The sequence below is a fragment of the Hemiscyllium ocellatum genome, chromosome 1 (genome assembly GCF_020745735.1).
Source record: "Hemiscyllium ocellatum isolate sHemOce1 chromosome 1, sHemOce1.pat.X.cur, whole genome shotgun sequence".
Taxonomy (NCBI): domain Eukaryota; kingdom Metazoa; phylum Chordata; class Chondrichthyes; order Orectolobiformes; family Hemiscylliidae; genus Hemiscyllium; species Hemiscyllium ocellatum.
Window position 1 is genome coordinate 103,436,813 of NC_083401.1, and position 19,696 is coordinate 103,456,508.

General features: G+C 40.4%; 1 protein-coding gene across 1 annotated transcript in view; it reads right to left on the reverse strand.

Annotated features, from left to right (window-relative positions):
• The window catches only part of tmem33 (transmembrane protein 33), a 40,387-nt gene extending 25,376 nt beyond the window's left edge, over positions 1-15,011 (reverse strand). Inside the window, exons 1-3 of the mRNA XM_060831107.1 lie at positions 14,838-15,011; positions 10,530-10,583; positions 1,608-1,702 (exon numbers count right to left, since the gene is read on the reverse strand). Coding sequence (XP_060687090.1) covers positions 1,608-1,702; positions 10,530-10,571 — 137 coding nt within the window. The 5' untranslated portion in view covers positions 10,572-10,583; positions 14,838-15,011. The remainder of the gene's footprint in view (positions 1-1,607; positions 1,703-10,529; positions 10,584-14,837) is intronic.
• Between the last annotated feature and the right edge of the window lie 4,685 nt (positions 15,012-19,696).

Genomic DNA, 19,696 nt, shown 5'->3' on the forward strand with positions numbered 1-19,696 from the left:
TCAATTTGTTATGGCTCTGGATAGGATACTCCAAATTGTTAAGCTCTCACGTTCGGTATCGATGTGTGTCTATCAAATTAACTGACTCCACTCCCTGAATTAGTTCCAAGACGGTCAATTTAAAAAGGATCCACTTCCTTTTGGATAACTTTCTCCCAGATCCAAATGAAATTTTTTTCAAAACAACAAGTAGCCAAACTTCTTCAATCCACAAAAAAAGACCCAGTTTAATAATTATAAAACACAGGAAAAAATACAGGAACACAAAACACAAACACAGGAAAATCCAAAAGGACAATGTTTAAAGGACACCATATGGATCAGATTCTACATTTTACACACAGAGCTGAAAAAGGTGATGTTGTGCCTGTTTTTGGATGACGGCAGTAGTGCAGCGCTAGCAGTTGAACTACCAAGGTCAAGAATCTAGTCTGTGATTGTAATACATGTAATGCTTGTAGTGTGGTAAAAACATCCAAAGGTGCTGCACAGGAGCGTTAACAATACTTCATAGCATGCCAGATAAAGCGATATTAGGGTAGATAATCAAAACCCTGCTCTAGGAGACATCTTTTAAGGCATGTTTTAAATTAGAAGAGAGTCTTGGATAAGGGATTTCAAAGCTGAGTGTCTTTGGCATCTATTGATGGGACAATAAAGGTTAGTGGTGCACTAAAGGCTAGAGTGTGAATGGTGAAGAGACCTTGAAAATCTAAAGGGACGAGGGAAAGGCCACAGAGGGATTTGTCAAGAAACATGAGTGTTTCAAAAATTCAAGGTGCTGCTAAACTAGAAAACAAGTCAGAGTTTTGCTTATGTTCAGGTTTATGTCTTAAAAGGTAGAACACTGGCAGTTAGAGCACTGAAATGGTTGGTTCTGGAGATAACAGCCCAAATGAGGTTTTCAGAAGCAGAAGCAAAGGTGGAAATGGGCAATCTTGCTCATGGGCCAGATATGCAAAATCATTTTAAGCTCAAGCTAGACTGTAGTCTGATCAAATCTCTATCAATTGCCAGGGATTAGTGGTTAGGAAACAGTGGCGGCACAGAAAACAACAGTTTTGTTTTTCAACTATTTAATGCTGTGAAATTTCTCAACCTATCTTAAATGTCCTGGGCAATTTTATAGAGATGGGCAGAGTATGATCTTGGAATTCAGTTCAGGGTCAAAGACAAATAGGAATCTAAAAAGATAAAAGTTCAAAAATATATGGAACAGACTCTGAATTATTCACAAAGAGCAGATAAGATGTTCTTGGATGATATCAGTAATGTAGTATTGTCAGTTGAATGATGAACTGAGATTCTTAGTTTTGAAAAGACCATCAACAGCAATATTTCACCAGATATGAATTTTTTTAAATCTGACATAATCACTGTCTAAGTGCTCAATTGGCAACAGTGAGAGGTTTGTTTCAAGGCAATAGCACAACCAGAAGTTGAGATGAATCACCTCAATCCCAAAAATGTACTCCTGCTTAATATAAAATGCATTGAAAACATACAAATCTAGAGATGCATAACAGGGTTTTTAAATTTTCTTTAGGGAAACCTTGTTTTTGCCTTCAGTGTTAATAGTAACTCAACATGTAATAAAATATACATACCCCATGAAAGGAAATATAAAGAGGATGGAACAGTACACTGTGAAGAGTCGAGAAAGCCACATTGCAGCCTCTAATTTGTTAGCCATCATGAATTGCTGAAACACACAACACAGATACATAAATGAATTATGGACCATCAATAGTATCTTCACAATGCCAAAATTTTGGTGATATTTATTTACCCAAATGAACAACAAAAACTTATTAATACAAGACAGCATACAGGTGGTCAAGACTCATAAACCAATCGCTATCACCTGAAAACAGCTCTGAATTAGTATCTAAGCAGCTCAATGATGACTACTCTCAGAATTAAGAAAATATTCACAGCTGTCAAAATCAAACTTCAACTTGTTTCAACTACCGCCTACAAATTTGGATCAAATCATATTCCTACTCAGAACTGCAGAAAAAGTTGTAACTTCAGACGAAACAGTTTCTACAGACGAGCAACATACACAAACCCTGGAGAAATTTAGCAGGTTCAGCATGTGTGGAGAGACAAACAGAGTTAATCTTTCGAGTCTTCTATGAGTCTTCTTTGGAGGTTCTGTATTGGCTTAAGATTTCCAGCATCTGTAATATTTTGCCTAACCGTACAAATTAGCCATATTATTCATTACAATATGAAGTGTTGCAAATCCCAAATAGTAAAAATAAGCGAAAAAGGTTCAATGTCACCTGTAAAGGCAACAAATATTTAATATTTCAGGCTTCTATTTAATCAGGACTGATCCATATAATAATCTCCTTATAAATAAAAAGATAGGTTAAGATTTACTCAGATACCAGCCTTTTCTGCAAGGAACAACTTAAATTTACGTAACAGCTTTAGTGAAATTACAAAAATCTGACATGTATCGCCTTGAATTCAGAAGCTGAAGGGCTGATTTGATCCAAGTTTTTAAACACATTATATATATGCCACCATAGTCCAAACAGACTGGAGGCTGCTCCCTCATTAGATAGAAGACTGACTGGCGGTTGTTTGATATAAGGGACACCTGGGGTGAAGCAAAATCTTGAGAAGGAGAGTCTGTTATGGTAACCCATGCCAATGCACAAATCAAACAAGTGCTGTTGGCATCACTTTGCATTAAAAAAAACACAACCATCCAGTCCAACTGAGCTAACTGGCCCCAATTATTTATCTTATCTATACCTCTGTAGACAGACTTTTTTTTAAAAAGGAATCCAGGTGCACAGGACAAAGTCCAAATATTGGAGCCAGAACTTCAGGAGTGAAGTTAGGGAATAATTCTTTGCTTAAAAACTACTCAAATCTTGAATTTGTTCAGCATTTGATAGATTTTTACTAGTCAAAGAAATGAGAAGTACATGGAACAAAAACAGATATATGGAGCTATGTCACAGATCTGTCATAATTTATGAGCTTGTTGTTTCTTGTTTTAGAAATCAAACATGAACATGAATGGAATCTAGTTCTACTCCATCCTGACATAAGAAATTATCTGAGTAACTCTATCAACAGTACATAGGAACAGTTACAAATCATACACACAAAAAAATCAGCTTTGAAAGCACACAACTATCCCTTGACAAATTAGTTCAGCCAAACAAACAGCTACATAAGACAACTTTCGCAAGATCTAATGGAAATTAAAACTTTCTACATTATTCAGTTGAAATTAGTTTCAGGTTACAAATGCAAAGCATCCATAAGCTACAATTTTTTTTTAACCTTAAAAGTGAAATTCCATGATGGGGAGTGGGATTAACTGGACTGCTCTTCAGAAAACTGGCAATGGACTCAAATGGATCAAATGGCCACCTCCTATGCCATAATGACTCCAGTACTGATTTGTCTAGTGCTATATTTTAGGATTGCCAACAGACTTTGACCATATTATTTTCAGTACAACTCTTTGACTGGAATTCTTGCTAAAATAGCACAATGTTAAATCATACTCAAATAGCTAGAAAGGCAAATAGCAAAAATAGCCGACAGGCAGCAGATACATGGTAATACGACAATCTGCATGTGCCCTCCAAGCTACTCATCATCTTCAGTTGAAAATATATCACTGTTCATCAGTCAAAATCCATGAAGACATTGGCGTTCAACCTTCAGCACAGAACTGCAGTGGTTCAAGGAGGCAGCTTATCATTACCTTCTCAAACCTAACTCCGTATGGACAATAAATGCTGGTCAGCCAGCGATGCCCAAGTGCCACAAGTGAAATTTTAAAAACTGCTGTCCTTGTCCTTATAGATGACAGCGGTCATGGGTTCAGAGTGTGCTGTCTAAAGATCTTTGGTGAATTTCTGCAATGCACATTGTAGATAGTACACACTACTGCAATTGAGTGTTGGTATGAAGGGAGCGAATGTTTGCTGGTATAGTATCAATCACGCCAGCTACTTCAACATGAATTATGTTGAACGTCTATGAATTTTATTGGAGCTGAATTCACTCAGACAAGTGACAGTCTCCATCATACTCCTGATTTTGCAAAGTTTGTCCACCATCTACATGCACAGTCAGGTGGTGAGTTACTCACCACAATATTCCTAGCCTCTAATCTGCTCTTGTAGCTACTGTTTTTAAAGAGTTGCGTCAGTTCATTTTCTGGTCAACGATATGTGGAAAGTGGGGGATTCAATGATGGCAACACCACTGACTGTCAAAAAGCAGTGCTTAACTTGTCTCTTATTGGAAGTGGTCATTGCCTGGCATTTGTGTGTAATGAATGTTATTTGTGACTTGTCAGCCCAAGCCTGGCCAAGGTCTAGGTCTTGCTGCATTTGGACACGGACTACTTCAGCATGAGAGAGAAAGTCAGCTAGTTCCTAATGTAGGTAGGGAGCACAGAAAAATTCTCACTTGTATACCTGCTGAAATAATCAAAATGTGGTGTTTCCCAAAGAACAGAAGAAATGCTGGTTACATTTTGAAAAGTTAAAAACTCACAATTAACCACTGTGAAGTTCAAAGCGAAAGGTCACATTCGTTCTGCAAGTATGTTAAAATCTTCCTAAATTTCTTCTCTATGTTTACTACCTATCAATTTTGGTGTCATCTGCAAAGTTTCAAAGTTTGATTCTTATATCCAAATCTGCGAACGGTGAACAGTGAGTGGTCCCAGTTCTGATGCTTCTGAAACACCATTCTCACGCCAATCTGGACAAGAATAGCAAACACAACTAAAATATCTGCCTAATCAGAAAGGCAAAATGCAATTGTTTGAACCGAAGAAAAAAATTTCCACGGATTTAAATAATGTGCTAGTGAATTATCTTAATTTCAGAGTGGAAGACACTCCTACAGAGAGAGTGCCTTACAATACTGAAAAAAGTTTCTTCTTATTTTCAAATGAGCCGCATACTGAAACTAGACAATTGATCACGATCATAACCCAGTTACCATGTCCATCCTCAATGTGGACTTTAAGGATGCGAATATAAATATGTGGAAATCAGAATGTGATTTGGATTCTCATTAGTTATATAATTCCTTCACTCAGCTCAATTTGGTGTACTTGCAAAAAAAATGTCTGGCATAGGTACTTGAACATGTAAGCGAAAATTCAAATTTAAATTGCATGTGAAATGTTCATACTTGAGTTGGAGGATTTTCCAATGACAGGGACGTTCTGAAAAAAGTGTGATTGAAAAACTATTAAAGTAAATGCAGATCCAATCACAAGAATTGCAGATCCTACAGAGAGATTTCATACAATATGCAAAAACGATGCCTGCGGCATTGTGTACAGGTAGTTCAGACCTGTATTGGTTTAAATTGATTAATCTGCATTTGGGTTAGAAATATGATGAGATTACTCACTCATTAGTCTTTTGGGTGAGGAATTAGATGTAATTAGTAACGAATTCATCAAATGAAGTGCCTGAATAAATTAATTAGTTAAATAAATGTTGACTTGCGGGAAAGTAATAAACTAAAAGAGAAGCAGAAATCAAATCTCCCAAAGGAATGAATTGCCAAAATTTTTTCTATCAATAAATTTAAATATGGATTTAAAGTAATGGGAAGTAGAAAAGAAGGAAATCAAATGGGGAATTGAGTGAAATCAATTAACTAAAATTACTGCTTTCAGATGGGGTGAGGAATTCACTGAACTTCTGTGAATTAACATTTTCGCTGGAGTGAGAATTTGAATGAAATAAAGCATTTATTAAATGAAATGACATTTGCTGCTTTGCCTGAGGTAAATTTTAACAGTAAAAAAGTTCAGGTCCATGAATTAAAGTAAATCAAATAAATTGGAGCAATGAAACAGGTTGGAAATAAAAGATCTCTCATAGAAGAGCAGAAACTTATGAACAAATTCAGAATTAAATAAAATCAGGAGCGGGGAAGAACAGTGAACTGAGTTAGAGTAGGAATGAGGGCTCGAGACACTTGCTACCCACAACTTTCTTGTGGAGAACCACAATGATAAACTGGTTCTAATGAAAATGTGGGTCAGAGATGGCAATGAAGCCTCTTCACCTTTTTTTTCAAACCACTCGTCTCAGCTGAACCATTGTCAAGGCAATATTATCCTCATCAAATTTATCAGATCTAACCCTCCCCTTACCTTCTCACACCACTTCATTTTGTTACATTGTAATCCTCATACTTTCCCCCATCCCAAACTCAGAGCTAATGCTTTCTCAACCAATCTCTGTATTCAGCAATGTCAAACCACAGTTTCAATTTACTTTGCTTTCTTGCAATTTTGTTGGCCCTCCTATTTTTTCCTTGATCCCCCGCATCCATATAAAACTCTCAATCATAACCACATGTCCAAGTTTACAATTTCATGTTAAATTTCTAATCCAAATGATCTCAGTAGCATACATAGTTATCTTCTACTATGTCCTTGCATCTTTCAGTCAAAGCATCCTAATCCTTTTCCAACTTCACTCCCTTTGTCAACTACAGAAGATTCTGCACTGGTCATTTACAATGACATTTGCAAAAAGCCAATTGCTTAGACTCTGGCATTCCACTTGTCACCCTGCTCACCTATTCCCTCACATTCAGTTTTGATGGTCTTGTTTCAGTAAACTTTTGCCTTCTTCTACCATAGTTTTTCTGCCTTGTTGGACACCAGCTCTGCTGAAGCCCAACAGGCAGACCTGAACATTTGACATTGCTGACTTAGCCATTTGTCATCGGACTGACCAGATCAACTTGTGCAATACAAATGCTCCACAATGGGTCTCGTGGCCAGGTAAGACACTTCTTTGCCCACCACTGCTCGAATGAAAGTCACCACTCTTCTGTGCTCTCTCACCTCCACCAATGCTCCCTCTTCAGGCCCGCCTCACCAATGCAGCCACTGCAGATGCCACTGGGTCTGTACTGGGCCAAACCTGCCTTCGCCTCCATGAAACTGCGCTGAATGCAAACGCTGTCAGAAACCCAAATTCACCTCCGCTGCAGCAGCACTGAGTCAGTACTAGAACCATCATGTGAATGCAGAAGCTTCCAGAACCCAATCTCACCTCTGACACTGCTACCAGGAGTCCATGCTGGACTTGCTCTTTCAAGATAATGGTGGTGGAGCTAGGGAGTTGCATCTCAGGCTAGAGTACTCCCATTGGCTCTCTTTTTCTTCTTTTCATTTTTGCTTTTTCCTTCTTTCCCCACTTTGTTTTTAGAGAATGGAGAGTGATGGGTGATGGAAGAGGCATCTGACGAAAATGGCAGCAATGCGAGGACAAGCTGGACATGGCTGTACTGCATACCAGGGTCTCCTGTCAAGCAAAGAGCAGGTTCTGGGCTAAAGCCCTGGCCTGGACCCATAGGTTGGGCCACGACTAGGTCCGTAGCTAGGCCCAGGCGTGTGAAGAAGCGGAAGCGTGGACAAAAGGGACAGACAGTGGATTGGTGACAGTGTCTAGAGGAGCATCAGGTGGGAACAGAAGGCTTCTCCTTGCCCAGCAATGAGATGGCTTCCAGCAACCTGGCATGATGGTCTTCTTTGGCAGAGATTTCCAGTTGGGCACGGCATTCTCGCTCTGGAATAGCAGTCTTATCCTGCTGCGTCTAGGGGGATTCCGTTATTCCTTAATTAGCTTTCCCTAAGCTCAGGTGCCATTAACTGAAACTGATGAGCACATTGTCTTAATCTTACTTTTGTTTATTAAGAATGACTTCTGTTAGTAATGTAGGCATCGTGGTATGTTGACTAATAAAACTTTTCACTGCATTTTTCATGTGAAAGTGCACTTGTCAATAAATTTCTATTCTATTTGCTTGCTGCCACCAATGCTGCAATAAGATCAGAAACAGGATCAATAAGGGCTTTAGGTAAACTAGTAAACCAATTATTGGAATTGTATTTCTGGCTTGGCTTTTGCAGGTGAAGTACACAGTCGGCAGCAAGGCCAATGTTCACTGGAAATGGTGCGTACACATAACCAAATAATGATATGTGCAGACTGACAGCTTTGGGAGATGTAATTAATGCCTACAACTTCAAGCATGATTTCTGCATTGCATGTAAAATTAAAGTCCATTTGTGCTGATGATAAACACAAAACTTCAGATCACATTTGCACCACTACTGAAATCTCTAAGGTGTCCTGTTAAAAAAAAGTGGACCAAGAAGTGGGATAGTTACGTGAAATACAGGGAAAGTGTTATATGAAAATGTATGTCATTTTGAAAACCCTTACCGATCATTTATGAGGAACTGGTCAGAGTGTTCTCCATCAAGAGGGTTGCACAGGCATTTATGGTGCAGTTAATGGCCTAGACATCAATGTTGTAAGTGATCAATTAAATTAACTAATTTCTCAAGGTAAAGGTATGCTAGGTACAATGAATGATAACACTATAGAACTTAAGGAATGCCAACACACTATAAAATTATTGTTTATTCCTATCCCATTTACACAACTGGACAAGCCACATGCAGTTTTGAGTCCAGAGATAATGGAACAGTGAATTGTACTCTCAAAATTTCAAGTAGAGGAAAACTGTATCATAGTATCATTAAAAGAGTATCATTATCATAATTTGTCCCATCACTGATTCAACAGTTTGCGTTCACCCTCAAATGCCCATACATTTATGAACAATGGAATTGGTTAACAGTAGAAGGAGAAATCTACGACCTTTGATGTGACCGATTCATCTAAAGCAATGGTTATGTCATAATGACAAAAATATGAGGTCCATATTGCCTAAAAAGGGAACATCTAGAAGAATTACTTCAGACTTTGAGGAAGGTGCATCGGTTACATTTTAAAGCTTGGCAGAATAGTCAGAGAATTAAGACAGATATTAAAAACATTCTTGGTGGATGATGTTTGAAATTGGAACTAATGCACACACAGATGCATGGGTTCATATTATTTCATATCTTGTTGTAGCCTTGTCAAGGCATGTTAATTTTAAAGTGGCAATGAGTGAAGCATAATGCATGCTCACTACTCCATTTGTTTTGGTCATGTTTATTTCTTTGTGCATGTTTAATATGCTTATGATTTATTTACCAATCATAGTGGGCGGCACGGTGGCACAGTGGTTAGCACTGCTGCCTCACAGCGCCTGTAGACCCGGGTTCAATTCCCGACTCAGGCGACTGACTGTGTGGAGTTTGCACGTTCTCCCCGTGTCTGCGTGGGTTTCCTCCGGGTGCTCCGGTTTCCTCCCACAGTCCAAAGATGTGCGGGTCAGGTGAATTGGCCATGATAAATTGCCCGTAGTGTTAGGTAAGGGGTAAATGTAGGGGTATGGGTGGGTTGCGCTTCGGCGGGTCGGTGTGGACTTGTTGGGCCGAAGGGCCTGTTTCCACACTGTAAGTCTAATCAATTATTCTGTACTTCATTGATTATTAGTTTGCATGTATTTGTACTGCATAATGAAATGGTACATTTAAAATTGGACATGGTGCAATTCAACTTGGTTATGAACCGATGCGGTAGGAAATGGCCATTTAGTAATGTTTGTTCCGATTAAAAATAACAAACAAGGAGGAAGGGTTGTGATGTTATAGATTTCATAACTGTTCATGGACCGAATGAATCAACAAAAGTTAAATTATTACATCCAGTATTAACTCCCCCTGGAATAAACTGTTAAGGAACAAAGACAAGCTGTTACACAGAGTCTCAATCAATTTGTCATGTCTAGGCAAGATTACATAAACTGCTTTGACACATGCTTGATAAACTGGATGCTTTATTGCCACAAGGACAACTGATTGCCCTGAAAAAGACTTTAAGGAGTTAACTACAGGAAAGCCATGACTTGGAAGAGTCTTTGAACAAATAAATTACTTTTGGTAAGGAAAATAGCTGCAGTCTTACAGTAACTCGGATGAAGGACTCTAAAGAAGTTATCAATATATCACCTCAGAGACAGAAGGACAAAAATCTGTATAAGAATCCAACACCAGAACAATTCAACAGCAGAACTTCAAAGAACAACACACAGAGGGTCCTAACCCTGAAAAGTTTCAGAGACAGATCATTGTTGGTTGATGTGCTGGTCAGATTCCACCATTAATTCGGTAATAGCTAAATTGAATCACAAGTTTATACTTGCTTACTTGAGGGGTCTTTTTTTTTCGCTACATGATTGTTTCAAGCTTGATTGTCTGTGAGATTTCTTAATAAGTAGCTGAATTAAAGGTAACTTGTGACAATTTACTTACATCACCATAACTTACAGGAAAATAACTGCAGTTTCTTTTTTAATATTCTGGTTGTAATGCAGAGTGAAAATCAAATGGCCTCCATTAATTTAAAAAAAGGAAACTATTACTAGATATAGTTTAGATGGCTTAAGTAAGGGAAAATGAGAAGATAAAACTTAGCAGATGGAAAGCATTTAGTTTGCTCAAATTACAGCACAGAAAAGGATTTATAAAACATCAAACAATTTACCAAATTATGGCTGTAATAATAATCAGTCACCAACTGAGAGCATTTTGCTGTACTCACCAAGATACCGCCCTGAGGGCCATTTCGAGTTGCATCAGCCATAGTTGAATAGTGCTGGAAGAAAAGTAAAATTTTCATTAGATGCAACATAAACTCTGAAATAAAAAACACTTTAACAGGCCATTCATCTCATTGTCATCTGTAGGAAAACAGAAACACAAAATGGTTATAGCATTTTCCTACACAACTGCCAAAGCACTCGTATTTCAAGAAAAAACTGTACATAATTATCTGATCTTCAGATATGGACTGTTTACTCTGATAGGTAAGCTTTTTGTAAGTAAGAACATTTAATTCAAATTATTGAATCATTGTAACTAACACAGTAAAATCTTAATTTGGCATTTAAAATTTGAAACAAGGATCTAAAGTTAGGCATGATACATTAGAGCTGAAAATGTGTTGCTGGTCAAAGCACAGCAGGCCAGGCAGCATCTCAGGAATAGAGAATTCGACGTTTCGAGCATAAGCCCTTCATCAGGAATGAGAGAGAGTAGCCAAGCAGGCTAAGATAAAAGGTAGGGAGGCCCCCTGTTGCAAATTTAATGCGGCTCAATAGTATAAGCAGATGTTTCTGTTACTTGATTTCACCTTACTGTTTAGGGGAGGAGTTGAGGAGTACTCACCATTTCACAACTTTGTTTGAAATTCAAAATAATTTGTTCCCTAGGGAAATGAAGCTACAGTGTTTACAGTTCAAAATGAAAGCTGCTCTTTGTTTTATTCCTTAGTGGTTGACAAGCAAGTTACAATGTGCCAACTGAATACTCCTAAAGGAATTCCCCTGGTCATGTACTATTCATAGCATACAGTTTAATGGAACAAAATAGATTTTACAGTTTAACCACTAAAAGGGAAAATTGTGTCAGAGCATCGGGATAATGACTTTTCAAATTTTTTTTTCAAAGGTGCTTAGCTATATCTTAAATAAAGTTTAGTCAATCATGCTTCACGAAATCCATGCCACTTGCTCCTGCCAAATCTCTTTTACATATGATGCACTGGAAATTCTATAAACGCAACTTAACCCACATTATTGACTGTTTCTCCACAAATTTCAAAATAAGATTGGAATTATTTGATTTTGTATTGTGGAGATGGCACTATATTTGTTTATCTGTAGGCACCAGTCTTTCTTTGTAAAAAAATTCAATACACTGTCACTAAAGTAAGGTCCAGTTTGATCTGTTTTCCTTTCATTGTGAAATGAATATTGCAGAGCGCACTGTGAAAGTATGCTTTTAAAAAAACTTTAAACACTACACTTTCATGTAAATAGTATGTACACTCCCGAATGTGATCAATGTCTACAGGAAAATAACATACTCCACAGATAAAAGTGACAAACAGCATCACACATGGCAATAATTATACTGGGCATCAATTTCAAAAAAAAACTTCTGATGAGCACACTTCTGAGCATTTCATCATTCCTCAATCATGTCTCATTTCTTAATGCTGTCTTCCACTTGAGCTGAAAAGTAACACGTACAGCATTGAGGATGTACAACATAGTGCAAACCTATAAGTGTCCATTCTAGACCTCCCTCTCACCCAGCTTCCACCTCTTACTCTATTACCAAGGAAATACCAAATAAAATTATTTAAAAGAAGAGAATACAAAAGTAGGGAAGTGCTGTTGCAACTATACATGGTATGAGTGAAACCACATCTGGAGTACGCTCTCCCTCCGTCTGTGTGGGTTTCCTCTGGCGGTCCGGTTTCGTCCCACAGTCCAAAGATGTGCAGGTTAGGTGCATTGGTCATGCTAAATTGCCCCAAAGAGTCCAGGATGTTTCAGCTAGGTTAATGCATTAGCCATGGTTAATACAGGGTTTAGGGGATAGGGTGGGACAATGGGTTTGGGTCTGGGCCTGTGCAGACTTGATGGGCCAAATGCCACATCAGCACTGTATGATTCTATACTGCTATAATTTTGGTCCCATTATTTGAAGAGGGACCAAAAGGCAATCCAAATAGGGTTCACAAGATTGCTTCAAAAGATGAGGGGTCTGCCTTATGATGAGAGACTAAGCAATTTTGAGATATACCCTGTGGAATTGAGAAGAGTAAGACATCAATTTCAGGTATACAAGATGCTAAAGGGATTGACAAAGTTGTTGCAGAAAGGCTGTCTCCCCTTATGTAGCAATCTAGAATGAGAGGTCATAGTTTTAGATTAGATTCCCTACAGTATGGAAACAGGCCCTTCGGCCCAACTGACCCTTCGAACAGCAACCCACCCTGTGCATTTAACACTATAGGCAATTTAGCATGGTCAATTCATCTGACCAGCACATCTTTGGATTGTGGGAGGAAACTGGAGTACCTGGAGGGGACAAGGGGAGAATGTCTGTGTGAAATTTGCACAGTCTCCCGAGGTGGGAATCTAACTGGGTCCCTGGCACTGTGAGGCAGCAGTGCTAACCACTGAGCCACTGTGCCGCCCAGTGGTTAGGTTAAAATGTTCAAAATTTAAAAGTGTGAGGAGAAATTGCTTATCTCTAAGGGTCCTGAATCTGTGGAATTCATTATCCCCAAATGCAGTGGATTGCCAGGACATTGTGTAAATTTAAAGAAGAGATCAACAAATGTTTAATTAGTAATGGAGAACAAGCAGGAAAGTGGAATTGAGGCCAAGGTGAATCAGCCATGATTTATCAAATGGCAGAGCAGTTTCAAGGGGCAAAATTGCCTAATTCTGCTCCTATTTTTTATGTTCCAAGTCAGATATAAAATTCAGCAGGGTACAGCTCAGCACAGTGTCCCAAATTAGTATTTTTCTTGCTTCTTTTGATACTTATTCTTATTACCTCATATTACCCAGTACAAACTAAGTGTCACATTAAGCAATAGAATTGTTCGGTTATGTCAAGGCTTGGGTTGATTATTATCGTGTTGAGGTCCACTCCAAGCCAAATACCATCCTGATTTGGAACTGTACTGCCATTCCTTCACAGTCACAGAGTCATAATCTCAAAACTCCCTTCCTAAAGCATTACTAGTGTACCTCCCCAAAATTACTGCAACTTGCCACCACCTTCTTGAGGGATTTGCAATAAATACTGAAACCAATATCCCATGAAAAAACAGAGAACATTGCAATATTACTGAACAATTTTACTTTTGCTATTCTCTTCAAATTATTTTCCATCTCGGTTAAATATGAAAAAGTACATCAGATGTAATAAATTTCACTTCTGAGAAATGGAGTTAACTGATGGATGAAATTTCATAATTCAGAAATAATAGGTCAAATCAAGCAACTTTTCTCACAATGCAAAATGATTTAGCTCAAGATGTCATTTGGATGTGCAATTTTATCCACATCTTTGCATGAGAATTTAGTTTATTCATGAGGTGTAAAATTTTCCAAAGTGCGTTCTGTTTAAAATTTCACAATCAATTATATTAATGCCAACTAAGGTCGAGAACCAAGGCATTGTCATAATCACGGCACAAAACTGAGGGCCTCTTAAGAGGCTAACTCTTCATCCATCATACTGTGCTTACAGCATAAAACAGCTATTTTGCCCATCATGGCTGTTCTGCGTGTGCAAAAGCAACTCAACTAGTCCATGTTATTCTCTTCAGGCCCTGGCATTTTTTCCCCCTGTTTCTACATGTTTATCTTTTTGAAAGCCAATTAAGATGTGTCCCTAACCAGCCAAAACATTCCACATCCTAAATTATTACATCACTAACTTTTACCTCGTAACATTTAAAATTCTCCTGCAGATCACTTGAACTGATTTATCAGCCCGAGAGCTTTCTGTATTCACTCTGCCCATGATCCTGAAGGAAAATCTATATGCCGGCTCCTCCAGGACAGGCCCAATCTACCTTGTCCTGAGATGACAGCCACTCCTTGCAGATCACAAAACTCCTCAGGGATTGCTGCCCTCCCTCCGTCACCCTCAGGGATCACGGTCCCCCTCCCCATCCCACACAGAAATCACTTCCAAAGCCTCCCCCACAGGGATCACGGCATTTCCCTCCCCCATCACGCTCAGGGATCACAACCCCGACCCCCTCAGGCATCACGGCCCCTTACCCCGTATCACCCTCGAGGCTCACAGGAGGTGTCCCCTCCCCCGAATCACCCTCAGGGATCACGGATTCTCCCCCTCCCCCTCCCATCACTGTCAGGGATCACGAGCCCCCATCCCGGTCAGGGATCACGGGCCCTTCCGATGATCCCGGACCGGCCTATCCCTGTCCCTGCCCCCGCCCCCACTCCGCCACCCGGGCTCTAGAATGTTCCATACAATGACGCGGCGTTACTCCCAGCAACACACCCGCTCCCACCTGTAAGTCTCCGGGCCGCAGACGGTAAGTGTCTGATGGGTGAGGACCGAGGGTCCAAGGCCAACAAGATGAAGAAAATCCGGCTACGGGCACACGGACACGGTCGCTCTCACCGCCCGTAGACCCCGGCTTCCAGTTTACAAGCGGCTTTAGTCCAAATCTCGCGAGCCTCACTAAATCCGCGCATGCGCTCCTGGTGTGCCGGGGGGTGGTGAACTTTGTGCGCAGGCGCTCCTGGTGTGCGAGGGTGGTGAACCTTGTGCGCAGGCGCTCCTGGTGTGCCGGGGGGGGTGGTGAACTTTGTGCGCAGGCGCTCCTGGTGTGCGAGGGTGGTGAACCTTGTGCGCAGGCGCTCCTGGTGTGCGAGGGTGGTGAACCTTGTGCGCAGGCGCTCCTGGTGTGTGAGGGTGGTGAACCTTGTGCGCAGCCGTAGTGACGACCGCTGCTCTGTCTCTGGAGGAGAGCGCTCCTGGAGAGATGCTGGTGTGTGGGTGTCCTATTCCCAGCGTTGAACAACGGTGCACAGCTGGGAAAGTTTTCAACAAAAAAGTAAAACACCGGCTAGGTTTGAAGAAATACAACATTTAGATTGGCATGGAAAGGAATGTGACAGTTGTTTCAGGGGTGAGGTTGGGGAGTTGAAATCAAGGGATATGTTACGGCCAAGTAATGAGCGTTAGAATAACACTCAAAACCAAACATTGCTTGAGAAATTCAGCAGGCCTGACAGCATCTGTGAAGAGCGAATGAGTCCTCGTCCTTCTTCAGGTCTGATAGGAGCTAGGGGGAAAATACCCAGCAAGCTAAGCTGATGGCAGGTGTTTCTGGAAAGGAGTGAGCAAGAAGCTGTCGAGGGAGCCCAGAGAGAGCGAAAAAGAGTCAGCAATGGGATAGTCGATGGTAAGTTGAGAGTTGATAATAAATTGTTCATATCCAAAAGAAAGCGAATCATATACAGATGCTGTAGGTTGATGTGCAAAATTATTTCAGGCCGTGTTTAGTGATTTTTTCCAAGTTCTGTGAAGAAGTGCCGAATAGGCTGGCACTTTTTTCTTTGACGTATACAAGACTGGCTCTAATTTATAGAGGTTTATGTTGTGTGATTTTTAACTTTGTACGCCCCAGTCCCTCACCGGCATCTCCAAATCATATATTAAGAGGGGCATAGATAAAGTGAATAGCCAGGGTAGGGGAGTCCAAAACTAGAGTGCATAGGTTTAAGGTGAGAGGAGAGGATTTAAAAGGGATCTGAACAAAGAGATTTTGGGGAGCAGGTTCATCGTTCCTTGAAAGTGGAGTAACAGGTAGATAAGATAGTGAAGGAGGCAAGGATGCCCTGAGGCATGGTACATTGGGAAAACCGAGCAAAGGCTACGACAACAGATGAATGGGCACTGCACAACAATCAACAGACAGGAGTGTTCCCTCCCAGTTGGGGAGTACTTCAGCGATCCAGGACATTTGACCTCGGACCTTCGGGTGACCATCCTCCAAGGCGGATTTCTGAACAGGCAGCAGCAAAAAGTGGCCGACCAGAGGCTGATAGCTAAGTTCCATATCCATAGGGAGGGTCTCAACCGGGACCTTGGTCCATGTCACAGTACAGGTGACCACCTTTACACTATACACACACAGACACTCCTGCATACACACGGACACACGTATACATAAACACACACACCCACATTCGCACATGCAACCTCTCACAGACTTAGACATTCTACACTCACATACACACACACATATACACTCTCTCGCGCACTCACAACCCCCCATCCCAGACAGACACACACACACACACACACACACACCAAAACACAAAAACCCACATGCACACATATACGTTTTGTGAGGTGAATTTCTACTTGCAGAGTTACAGTGTACTTTGCTCAAAAACTGCATGAATTCATGTAAGACTCTGTAAACTCACTTTTTAGATTAGAATCAATCTAAACATTATGGCACAGACAGAGAACACAGGGGGCTAACAGCTTCAACATATCATCTGGCTAACACCAATTGTTACAGTTAACCTGAGAATGTAACTGTTAAAAAAAATTTTGTGATTTGCATATGAAATTAATGAAACTATCATGATATTCGAACAGATGAAAGACTCAACAAACAATCAAGATATTTTTTCAATGTATAATTTCAGTTACATCACACTGTAAACTTTTGCTATAAATTATGTGTCTTACAATTGTGTCCTTCACAACCACCTAATGAAGGAGCGGTGCTTCGAAAACTAGTGCTTCTAATTAAACCTTTTGGACTATAACCTGGTGTTGTGTGATTTTTAATTTTGTACACCCCAGTCCAACACCTGCATCTCCAAATAGTGAAGAAGGCTAGCGAGTTTTGAGAAGATTTGTAGCTCAGGTTGAGGTTCTGGATGCAGGTTTGCTCGCTGAGCTAGAGGGTTCCTTCCTTCCAGCTGAGCGAACAAACCTACATCCAGTGAAGAAGGTATTTGGTATGCTTGCCTTTATTGGTGTAGGAGTTGGGAGGTCATGTTGCAGCTGTATAGGGCATTGGTTAGGCAACTATTGGAATACTATGTACAGTTCTGATCTTTGTGAAGGATGCTGTGAAACTTGAAAGAATTCAGAAATGATTTACAAGGATGGTGCCAGAGATGGAGGGTTTGAACTATTCAGAGAAGCTGAATAGAATGTGACTGTTTTCCCCCTGGGCGGGGGTGGGGGGGAATCTGAGGCTGAGGGGTGACCTTACAGAGGTTTGTAAATCATGAGGGGCATGGATAGCATAAATGGACACTATCTCTTGCCCAGTGTAGGGGAGTCTAAAACTAAGGGCATAGATTTAAGGTGAGAGGGGAAATATTTAAAAGGGACCCAAGGGGCAACTTTTTTACGCAGAGGGTGATGCATGTATGGAATGAGCTGCTGGAGAAAGTGGTGGAGACAGGTATAATTACAACATTTAAAAGGCATCTGAATGGGTATATGAATGGGAAAGATTTAGAGAGATATGGACCAAATGCTGGAATATGGAACTAGATTTATTTAAGATATCTGGTCGACATGGACAAGTTGGATTGAAGGGTCTGTTTCAGTGTTGTATATCTCTTATGACCTTACGAGCAACCTTTTCACACAGAGGGTGATGCGTATATGGAATGAACTGCCGGAGGAAAGGATAGAGGCCAGTACAGTTTCAACAATTAAAAGAAATTTGGACAGGTACTTGGATAGGAAAGGGATCTGGACCATATGCAGGCAAATGGGACTAGTTCAGTTTAGGATACCTGCTCAGCATGGACGAGTTGGGCTGAAGGGTCTGTTTCCATGCTGGATGGCAGTTAGCGGTGAGGGTCTCAGCCCAGTGTGGGGGAGAGCAATCCCTGGTGGGGAATGCAGGCTCTAATGAGGAAAGCCTGCAGTTATAGAAGAACTGTTGTAGTCATAGATTCATACAGCATGGAAACAGACTGTTTGCTCCAACGCGTCCATGCTGACCAGCTATCCTAAATTAATCTAATCCCATATGCCAGCATTTGGCCCAAGTGCCTTTAAATGCCTCCTATTCATGTACTCATACAGACGCCCACAATATTGAACTTTTAACTGCATTTCTTTATTTTCCTACTTTATACTAAGAAGAACTGTAATGTAGAACTTTTGATTTTTTTCTTTACTTTTCAATTTTGTAGCCAGGTACCTTTGTATGGTGCTGGGAATGGCAACATTGTATACTTTTCACTGGACTACTGTAGCTCTGTACTTGAGTTCATGTGAAAATAAACCTAATTCTAATTCTGTGACTCTAAATGGTTTAAAATCTTGAGGGACAATCTATCTCTTTCTCTAAAATCAGCAGCTGTTGCCTATGGTGTATTGCTGGTCTTATGCAGGGAGGAAATATTTGCAAAATGGCTGGGAGAGTGGGAACTACTTCCTGTTACTGTTTGACACTGGAAAGTCAGTGTTTTTTTAATACAAAGGATTAGCTTGCTACAAATGACCTCCATTCACAAATAAGCCTGTTACTAAAGGCCAACATCAGGTGAGGAGCTTTCGCTTCAGATCCAGCTAAAAATGATTATATTGAAAAGACAGTGGTGGTCAGTTCTCAATTGCTGATGAAGGACTTATGCCCAAAACGTCAACTGTCCTGTTCCTCGGATGCTGCCTGACCTGCTGTGCTTTTCCAGTTCCACACTTTTTGACTCCAGTTCTCAATTGCGATACATGTCCACCTGTAAACAGATAATATCTTAATATCTATGAAGAGTTGAGGGATGGGCCGTTCACAAACATTTGAATTGATTGCCTTTGTGGGTAATTTCCAGACAGCAAAGTTATGCATAGATTTGGCTATTTTAGGAATTGCTGTTTGGGTCAGTTAAAAATACTTTGTCAGGTCATTTTGAAACTTATCCTGTGGCAACACTAAGTAGAATCAACTTTAATATAAAACATAAGAAGTTGGAGCGGCAGTAGGTAATTCAGCCCCTCGAGCCTGCTCTGCCATTCAGTGCAATCATGACTGATTCTTATCTTGAACTCAGCTCCACTCTCCTGCCAGCTCTGCATAACCCTTAAACCTATTGTTAATTATAAGTCTACCTCTTGTCAAATTTACTTAATACCCTGGCATCCACCATTCCCTGAGGCTGTGAAAGTCTCACGATCCTTTCAGAGAACTAATTTATCTTCATTTCTGTTTTAAATATGGAGACCCTTATCCTAAAACTATAAGACAGTAGTCATAGGAGCAGAAATTAGGCCTTACAGCCCATTGAGTCTGCTCCACCATTCAATCATGGTTGATACGTTTCTCAACCCCATTCTCTTGCTTTCTCCCTGTAACCCTTGATCCCTTTGATACCCAAG